Source organism: Sardina pilchardus, chromosome 4, assembly GCF_963854185.1.
Source record: "Sardina pilchardus chromosome 4, fSarPil1.1, whole genome shotgun sequence".
In the NCBI taxonomy this organism is placed as follows: domain Eukaryota; kingdom Metazoa; phylum Chordata; class Actinopteri; order Clupeiformes; family Clupeidae; genus Sardina; species Sardina pilchardus.
In genome coordinates, this window is record NC_084997.1 from 4,937,917 (window position 1) to 4,947,389 (window position 9,473).

At 43.5% G+C, this 9,473-nt stretch overlaps 1 protein-coding gene across 1 annotated transcript; it reads left to right on the forward strand.

Annotated features, from left to right (window-relative positions):
* Positions 1–798: 798 nt before the first annotated feature.
* lmln (leishmanolysin-like (metallopeptidase M8 family)) lies at positions 799–8,156 on the forward strand. The gene is made up of 17 exons (XM_062533776.1): positions 799–1,101; positions 1,487–1,584; positions 1,690–1,720; positions 1,837–1,919; positions 2,012–2,129; positions 2,610–2,788; positions 3,102–3,207; positions 3,334–3,428; positions 3,663–3,780; positions 3,936–4,043; positions 4,229–4,305; positions 4,392–4,502; positions 4,810–4,942; positions 5,316–5,475; positions 6,033–6,163; positions 6,487–6,697; positions 6,928–8,156. The coding sequence occupies exons 1-17, from the start codon at positions 970–972 to the stop codon at positions 7,020–7,022; spliced, it is 1,986 nt and encodes a 661-aa protein (XP_062389760.1). The 5' UTR covers positions 799–969; the 3' UTR covers positions 7,023–8,156.
* The last annotated feature ends 1,317 nt before the right edge of the window (positions 8,157–9,473 follow it).

Below are 9,473 nucleotides of genomic sequence, written 5' to 3' on the forward strand. Positions count from 1 at the left end.
AGACCCACTTTAGGAAATCACACCCCCATTCATTCTCTTGGCATTCTTCTGTGAGGATCGTTCCCAATCAATTTAGGCCTAGTGCATGAACTAATAGGCTACTATTAACTCCATGAGGAACAGTGCATTGTCTAATTGCCTGTACAATTCACCATGGGATCTGGGTCTGTTGCTGTTCTAAACATAGGCCTATAGGCTATAGAAAAAAAAGGAAAATATCCTTTAGCTCTTGATTTCAACAACATTACAACTCACTCTTTACCTAAAACATATATTAGCCTGTTAAAAAGGTATAGGATATCATCTACAGATGTCATGAATTTTGCTCCGCTGCTGACCTGCAGGCACTTCAGTCTGAAAATGTCTATGGTGCCCCCTCGTGGACAATATGTTTTCGGTGACGGCATCACAGACAACCATATAAAATGACAGTCCCATTTTAGACAAAATTAGCCTAAGGGCAGCAAATGCATGCTCCATACAGGTTGCTTAAAATAATGGCCATTCAGGGGCTTAATGCGATACAAACTAGTCTTCCCATTTGCAGTTGGCCAAATATTGGCCTAAAGAAATTACTACATTATCATTTATTATTATTGTTGTTTGCATATTGGATGGTGAATAGTGAGCAATTAAAAATCCCATGCTGAGACCTATTTCTGGGGTGGATGACAGAGGAGGTTGGGGGAGGGCCGAGAGAGCTAGCACGCTGTTGAATGGAGCAGGATCTCGGCCATGGGCTCAGCTGAGCTGTGTTGTTAGGGAAGTGACGTTGCAATTGGATAGGGAGCTCTCAAATGTTGGAAGAGGGCTGATGTGCTTCTCACTTTATTATTTTTTCATAACGACAGGAATTTGCAATTCGTCAAAGTATTTGAGGTATGAATTGGATAGGTGCCCTTGTTGTGCAAGCAGCAAGTGAAATACCGGTGTCGACGTCGCGTAGCCAGCTGCTGCCAGGCTCATACGATGGCGACAAGGCTGAGCTGCTTCGGGAAGACCTTTGGCTCTGTTAACGTTAGCCGGATTTGTACTTTTTCTCTCCTGTTTTTAGTTGCACAGTGTCATGTCTGTAAACACGAAGTACCTCATCCTTCAGAGGTATGTCATTTCATTGCAAACTAACTTTCATAATGGTTTTGTCGTTTTAAAGCTTTAATCCAAGCTTAGAGATAACTGCAGCTAATTCTTGGTATGACAGGCAGGCAGGCAGCTTGCCATTGCTAGCTAGCTTACTAGCTAACTCATGGTTTTAACAACAGGATTTTTAGATGGGCTAATGGTTAAACGCTTTTTTAAAAGAACGCTGCATTTACTAACTTGCATGAGTAAGTTTGTTTACCTCAAAGGTTTATTAGTGGGCGAACTCTGATGTGGCATGCTACTTACATTCAAATGGTGTGCTGTCCACAGTTTGGACTGTGTGTCATTAAAATATGTATCCTCAATGTTTAATAACAGCACACGTTTTTGACTTTCGTTATAGGTAATTCACAAAGTGTATATAAAACCAGAAAGACTCACTAAAAGGAGCATCGATCAGCAATTAAATATAAAGATAATTTATGACCAAAGCGTTGATGGGTAAGTAATACCCATATTATCTTCACCAATAACGTGCATAGGATACATGAAATAATGCTGTTTCCCCCCCTTTTATTGAATTCTGAATGTCAATATTTTTGTTAGGCTACCTGAAGACCAAGGGAAACTTGTTAAGGTATGGTGATGAACCTTTCTTGCAAAGTAGTCCCATAACTTGTAAAATAATTCTGGTGATGTCTCAGTCAATGTAGAAAACTTATGGCTGATGTTGTGGTTTGTTTGCCTCTGAAGGAAAAGCTATTTCCTCAAGCAATCGATTATCTTCAGAAAGCATTCAGAGTCCGAAGACGAGCAGGGCCTGTACTACTCAGCAGGTACATTTGTCTCCCTCTTTCTCAAACACACACACAGGCAGTTTATTTTAATACCATGACATAACCTTCCTGGTTATTTGGTTCCCAATTAGACAATGTGCAACCAATCAGTACTTGCGGAAGAAAGATGACCCTCATCGTTACTGCCAGGGAGCCTGTGCACAGGTCACCAGATGTGGACCAGTGGTTGTTCCAGAGCACCATTTGCAGGTAAGAGTCACCCATCCATGACCTGCCCTGTATGCATTTTCAGCAGTACAACCTCTAATTGGTACAGTACTGATAACCACACTTAATATACCATCCAAAACTTTAAGTGCCATTGTATCATTGTTTATAATTGGGTTGACATGTTGACCATTGAAATTGTAATAGAGAGCCTATTGTTACGCATCTGCATCTCCGACTAAGTGTCCGGCAACAGTTAATCAGATCAGAAATTTAGACTGAGCAGGATGATGTGGAGTGGTGACATTGGCCATATGCTCTGCGTAGTCTGTGATTACATTCAGTCAGCATCTTTTGAGGATACTGAGGCATCGCCTTGTCCTTATCTCATCTAGTCCAATGGCACATGGAACATTTTTTACCTCTGCCACTACTTTCTCTTAGCACTTGTCTACTTCCACATGTGATTCGGTTATTTAGGATAGTGAAAGCATATCACCTCCACCTATTCTGTTTCTACAGCAATGTAAAGTGTGCAGTGAGACGGGCAAGTCGTGCGGGCCAGCCGGACCTCCTGATGGTGTCGGGGTGGAGGGGGCGGACTTTGTGCTGTACGTGAGCGCTGTGACCACGGAGCGCTGTGGACAGGAGAACATTGTGGCCTATGCAGCCTACTGCCAGCTGGAGTCTGAGCTGGACAGGTACAGTACACAAAAGCATAAGCACACAGAACACATGGACACACACGAAGCTGACCAAGATGCCTCGTTTCATCCCTTTGTGGCTGTTAACGTTTGCATCCATTTTGAACAGTGCAAGACGTGCTTGCACTGAGTGGGTATTGCACCTTGTTATGACCTTTGCAAAGCTGTGCTATGGGAGCCTCCTGGATTGTTTGTTTTTTTGCTGCTGATGTTCCTGCAATTTGATATTCTTCGATCTCCATGTGCACGGTCACCACCACAAGCTTAACCCTGATCCTGACTTTATTCCCTCTTTTCTGGACTTTGGTAGACCCATCGCTGGTTACGCCAATCTGTGCCCCCGTATGATCTCCACCCAACCTCAGGAGTTTGAAGGCATGCTGTCCACGGTCAAGCATGAGATCATACATGCCCTGGTAAATGCCCTTACACTCCCAAATAATGCTCATCCCCTTAAACATTTAAATCTTTTAAAAACATTGTTCTGTCCTTTAGCCATATCAGTTGACTGTGTGTGTGTGTTTCTCTGTTTCTGTTGCTAGGGTTTTTCAGCAGGGCTCTTTGCATTCTATCACGATGATGATGGGAAACCACTTACCCAGCGCTTTGCCAGTGGCTTACCCGCCTTCAATGAGAGGTTGCCCATTTCTTTTACCTCTTCTGTTTTCAGAAATTGGGATGGTGAAAATATTGACCACAGCCTCAGGGCTGCTCATTGCTGTCTGAAATTTGATTCTTTCAAGGTTCAAGATTACATTTTCACCTGAATTTATGTTATTTGTGGAGTATAGATCACAATTTGTTCATACCTTAAATTGTCTCTCAAACTGCATGATTTGTTTTTCAATAATGCCATGATCTGTTCTTTCAGTTTAGGACTGTTCCAGTGGAGCGATAAGGTGATTCGAAGGGCCACGCGACTATGGGACATTCGTGGCCAGCGAATGGTCCGGCACGAAGTCTACCTCTTGGTGACCCCACGTGTGGTGGTGAGGCTTCTTTTAGTGTTCAGCAAAGCAACATCTAAATCCAGCTCCTGCTGGCCTAAGCACATTGCTAAGTGCTGTATTACGTATTCTGCATTTTATTCATGCTAAGTCAAAGGCTCCACTGTTTCTCACACTCCTGTTCTGTGTGTCCACAGGCGGAGGCCAGGAGGCACTTTGACTGCCCCATCCTAGAGGGCATGGAGCTGGAGAACCAGGGGGGTATGGGGACCGAACTCAACCACTGGGAGAAGAGACTGCTTGAGGTAAGGGGTGTTGGGAGCCTCATGGCCCTGTGAATTGAGCAACATTACTCTGAGGCTAAGAAACACGTGTAAGAACGAAGAACTTGTTGCAGAAGTTGTTGCTGAATGTCATGAAAAATGCCAGTGAGTTAGCATTTCCAATTGCTAAATACAATTCTAAGAAACTCGACCATTACTTTTAACAGAATGAAGCAATGACTGGATCTCACACGCAGAACAGAGTGTTCTCAAGAATAACACTAGCAATAATGGAGGACACGGGGTAAGGATTCCTTGCAACAGCACATTTGAGCCATTCTTTGTTGTAGTCAGCTGTTTACTCATGTTTTCCTTTACCCTTTCGTTTAGGTGGTACAGAGCAAACTACAGCATGGCAGAGAACTTGGAATGGGGCAAAGATTTGGGATGTGACTTTGTCATGAAGAGCTGCAAATTCTGGATGGACCGTCAGCGGCAGACGTAAGACAATAGATGGCGCATAACCTTGCAAATATGTAGGAGATCCAAATAATCACTGATAATGCTTCACCATTGGGTAGGCCTGATGCATTGACTAACACAGGAGCCCCCAGTAAACCTCCTGGAGATCTTTCTTCCCTTAGTTTGCTATACAAAGCTTGGCTTAGCCAATAAGGGATGTTCCCCTCAAAAGGATCATTGTCTAACCCTGGCCTGACATTTCACCCTGTGTTACCCTGTCAATCACTAAAGGCCACTAGAGGGCGTTGTGTTTCTTGTGTCTGACCTGCCTTGTGGTTTCTCCCAGGAGGCGCAGTCTGACCCCATACTGTGACTCTGTGAGGAGCACCCCCCTCCAGCTCACCTGCAGGCAGGACCAGCTGGCCGTGGCCGTGTGCAACCTGCAGAAATACCCTCTGGCTCTCCCTCTGGAGTACCAGGTGAAACAGCACACGGCACACCATACACACTCACTCACTGCACGCCACAAGTGGGGAATTAGGAATCACTCACACTGCTCACAGAAAGTTAGGGATATCTGGCTTTGGGTGAAATTGTAAAAAAAGTTCAAGCTACAGTGGTGTTATATCATGAAAGTAGAAGCATGCAATGGTGATTTCCTCATCTCAACAATTTATTGAAACAAAGGCCAGCAGATTTCATGTAAAAGCTGAATATCCGTGACTTTTTGTGAGTAGTGTAGTTTGTTTCAAGCATGTTGGGACTTTATTGTAAAGTACGGCTCAATACATTAGTAATACAATGCTCATAAGCTGCCTCTCATCTTCAACTGAACCGTCTGACCCCCTGCAGTATTTTGACCAAATTGCTGGTGTGCCATCGTCGGAGCTGCCCTCGTACGGTGGTGCTGTAGAGATCGCAGACTTCTGCCCGTTCAGTCAGGAGTTCAGCTGGCACCTGAGTGGGGAGTACCAGCGCAGCTCCTATTGCCGCATCCAGGAGAACCAGCCAGGTGAGGCAAGACTAAGCCATCTCACACTCCCTCTGCTTCTTTTAGCATGCTGCTGAACAGCTGAAGGCTGTCTCTCCAGTTGGTTAAGTTGCAGAGGCCGGTGGCCGCCGGACATAACCTAGTCTGCCAAATTGACCAGTGGTGACCAGTCCACTTCTGTTTTGTTTTATTTCTTAATATTTCTTCCAATGTGGTTCTACCCTTAACCGCAGACTGGTGTAACAAGTTTCCACTCAGTGATGTTACAGTGGAACATAATGGGCAAAGCATATAACAAAGCATATAAAGATGGATTGTGTTTTCTGGTATTCAAACAGCATGATCTCTCTCCATCTGAAACTGTGAGTGAAGAAAACCCTGAACCCCTATTATTTATCCACATCCACACTTTAAAACTCTCGCTGCCATTTCAGAGGTCAATGAGCAAATATGTGGATTCTCTGTGCTAGTTTCTCATTACTTGTGTGATCATCCCTCCTGAGAGTATAACAAAATTGTACAGTTCTATGTGCATGTACTCCATGAGTAATTCAACTTGAACTCCTACTGGCTTGCAGACGCATGGAGGAATTATGGTGCAGAGCAGTATGGGCCGAGCTCAGTGTGTCTGTACCAGAAGTCGCCCTTCACCATGGAGCAGTGCACCAGGCGCATGACCTACCCCGACTGGGGCAGCGGCTGCTACAAGGTACAGTGCACCAACGCTGCTCTGACACTCAGTCAGGATGACGGGCTCTCTGGTTTCACCCGCAGTGGAAAGCCTTGACGCCACTCGGAGTTCATTCTGCTACAGGGCATTTTCCTTTTCTGTTTTAAAGATTTTGGTGGCATCACCTGCTGTCTAAATTCAGAATGTGAGGCAGTGATGTCAGCCCAGGGAGCAGTCAGGTCACTCCCTTCCTGTCCGGCTGCGCTGTTGTGATGTCAGGCCCAGTCTTTGTTTTGGTTTGCCCTGCAGGGCTCCTCAGTGTTGTGCGCTTGATCATAGAGGTGTGTGTTGTTCCTCTGCAGATGTCCTGCTCTGACAAAGGGCTGACTGTGTGGGTGCAAGGCCAGTCCTTTCTGTGTGTGCAAGCTGGCCAGCTCCTCAATGTCAACGTGCGCTCCAACGACTGGGTGTACAGCGGCATGCTGGTCTGCCCTGCCTGCTCAGACTTCTGCGGCTCCTGCCCCCTCCCACACCAGCTGCCGCCAATCAACAACACACGGAGTGCTAAGATTGGTGAGTCTCCCGTCAATCTATTCCACGAGCCAATACTATAATACCAACTAGGGGGTGGCGTTATGTTAAGACTTAACAGTTTGCTACTTTTATCAGCCAGATTACGCTCATCACTAGTGCTGGATGTAATGCAAATGTCTATGCAGTGCGTAAATCAGTGAGCATTTCCAATGAACACCTGACTCTGAGCATGTCTTCTGATGCCGTGTCTCTGTGTCTCCCCTTCACAGACCCCTGCTCCAGCTCCTCCGGCCTGGTGGTGACTCTCTGGCTGCTGCTGCTAAACCTCACCCCTCTTCTGGCTGGGTACCTCCTGTGTGGCTAACAGGGGTTAGCTCATCTCATGAGCCTGGAGGGAGTCCAACCCGAGGGCAGACTCGCCAGCTCCCAGCCCGTGAACCTCACTTCTCCACTGGGACCCCGATCCTGCTGCAGGGGGAGAGAACCTGAGTGCAGCAGGATCACAAGGAATAGCAGTTAACATCCATGGTCCCAACTGTAACAAGCAGGGCGGTACACCCAGCAGAGCCTGTGGCAGAGAGATGCTGTAGGAAAAGCCATTGATTGCACTCCTTTATAATCTAGCTAAGTGCCAGTATGTCATAGTTCAATGTCAGAAGCCATAGGCTCCAGGGCTGGAGAGATGCAGGTGTTCTCTTGATGCGCAAGGTGCTAACTGACGTCCAACTGTCCATCCATCCCCAGTGAGAAGGTAGCATTTTCTACAGTACTGGGGACATGTCAGGCAAATACCCTGTCCTCCTGCTGACCAAGAGTGGTGCTTTTCTGTTGAGGGAGAAATAGACAAGCTTTTTTTGTTTTCTATGATGGTAATGGATTGGTATGAAAGTTTTTCCGTAATTGTGCATTGGGTAAACAATAATTGTGGTAAAGACTCTAAAATGTGCTGAGTTTTTAAAGATGTTTAATGTTGTTTTGTCTGGAAACTGGTGGGACGTGTGTCTGTGAGTTGTGTGCCTGAGATTAGGCGAGTACTGTAAAACAACATATGTGAATGTGAAGGACATCAAGTTTAGCTACAGTACAAATGGGACAAAAGATTTTAGATTTGCATCATGGCTCCTCATGTTTTCCTTAGTTGAACAACCAGTAGTTCTGTTCAATCAGATCATGTTATGTTGATTCCAAGATATTTATTCACGCTCATCTGTAGTAATGTTTTGTTCAGTGGAGTTGATTGAATACATTTTTTATTCTGCACTCCATTCTATACCAGATATCATGACTGCAAATATTTTGAAGTTGCTGAACATTTAGAAATGTAGAGATGTTAAACATGTCAATTGCCTCAAGTTCTAGAGTGAAGTTAAACGGCAGAGGCCCAAAACTTCTGCTGTTTGTTTACAAAGAATCAACTTGCTCTCCTCCTTGCAGACTGTTTAATTCTTGACCCATTTTTCCACCCTTCTATTAAGCTCATTTATTTCCACATTTATTTCCATGTATCAAGATGAAGTATTTTTAGAAACCCAGTGGAGATATAGAATCGCCGACATAGATGGTTATGTGGTGGCAGCTATGCTGACCTCTTTATGTTTATGTTGTTTACAGTCGAAGGAGAAACACTATTCCTGAACTGCTAACAATGAGTCAGGTGGCAAATGAAGTTGCACAGATTATCAGAATGTTACGTTTTAATTTTTTGTATTAATTATTTATTTTTAATTACAGCAGAAATTGATTTTATGGAAAGGGCTGGCACGATACTTGCAATGATTTATGTATACAGTACATATGTGTCTATTTATGTATACACATATGTGTGTGTATATACATACTGTATATATATATATTTTAACCACCCCCCCCCCCCCCCCACACACACACCATATCTCTGCTTTGCCAGTAGTGATTTTTATCGCACAGAACAAATGAGCCTTAATATGCCAGGAGTCCAGTTCTATTGAGAACAGGGACCGTTTATTTAGGAATTCTGCACCACAATGCCTACCAATCATTATCTTTTTTTTCTAAATGATTTCTAAAAAAGTGGTAATGTGGTAGGTTCTGAACATCTCTGTTGTGTTTTTGTTTTCAAATAAATTCTGAAATGAGGGAGTATCCTCCCATATGACTGACTGAATGGAAGGACCACATTTTCATGTGTAGTGTAGTTCCCTGAGATTAATTCAGTGTTTTTTTCCTGTGTTGTATTTGTGCATTTGTTTAAATTATTTGCGTGAAGTAGTTAAAAGATAAAAGTTATAAACACACTCACTAGTTTGGTTATGCTCATCCAACTCTGACCTCTGTTACTGTAATATTACATCATATAGTAATTGTTACTGTTTTTGAGATTGCTAAATTGAATTCCCTTCTTGTTGGTTAAATTCAGGACACAAAGTTATATGCAGTGTTTTACTTGTTATTCTTGTCTGGCATTGACGTGAATTATTGTATAATATTATCCCTGATCTGACAGAATTAATAGAGACATTGGACCCTGATCTCTGATCCCTGACTATTGTGAGCTGTATTTTATTGAAGGATTTGTAACAAAATAGTTGTGATGGCTCTACAGTAAGTGTGTGAGAGAGTGAGTGTGCATACATTTTTATATATTCAGTAATCTAAGGGTTTAGATCATGTCTCTTACATTTTACTTGATATGTGTAACATTTACATGATCTCTTTTTTGGTTTTAGGATGTTTTTTTTTTTTTTTTTTTAATGTGATATAAATGTGTGATATAATTTGTGGTGTAACATAGACATCTTTTTCATTTTGAACGAATTTTATTGTGCGGCCAGTAGAA

Excerpts from the sequence above, each read along its gene's own strand:
- lmln (XM_062533776.1), top strand. The coding sequence starts at position 970 with ATGGCGACAAGGCTGAGCTGCTTCGGGAAGACCTTTGGCTCTGTTAAC. Across the intron at positions 1,920-2,011 it reads GGGCCTGTACTACTCAGCAG|ACAATGTGCAACCAATCAGT; the intron begins GTACATTTGTCT and ends GTTCCCAATTAG. Across the intron at positions 2,130-2,609 it reads TTCCAGAGCACCATTTGCAG|CAATGTAAAGTGTGCAGTGA; the intron begins GTAAGAGTCACC and ends CTGTTTCTACAG.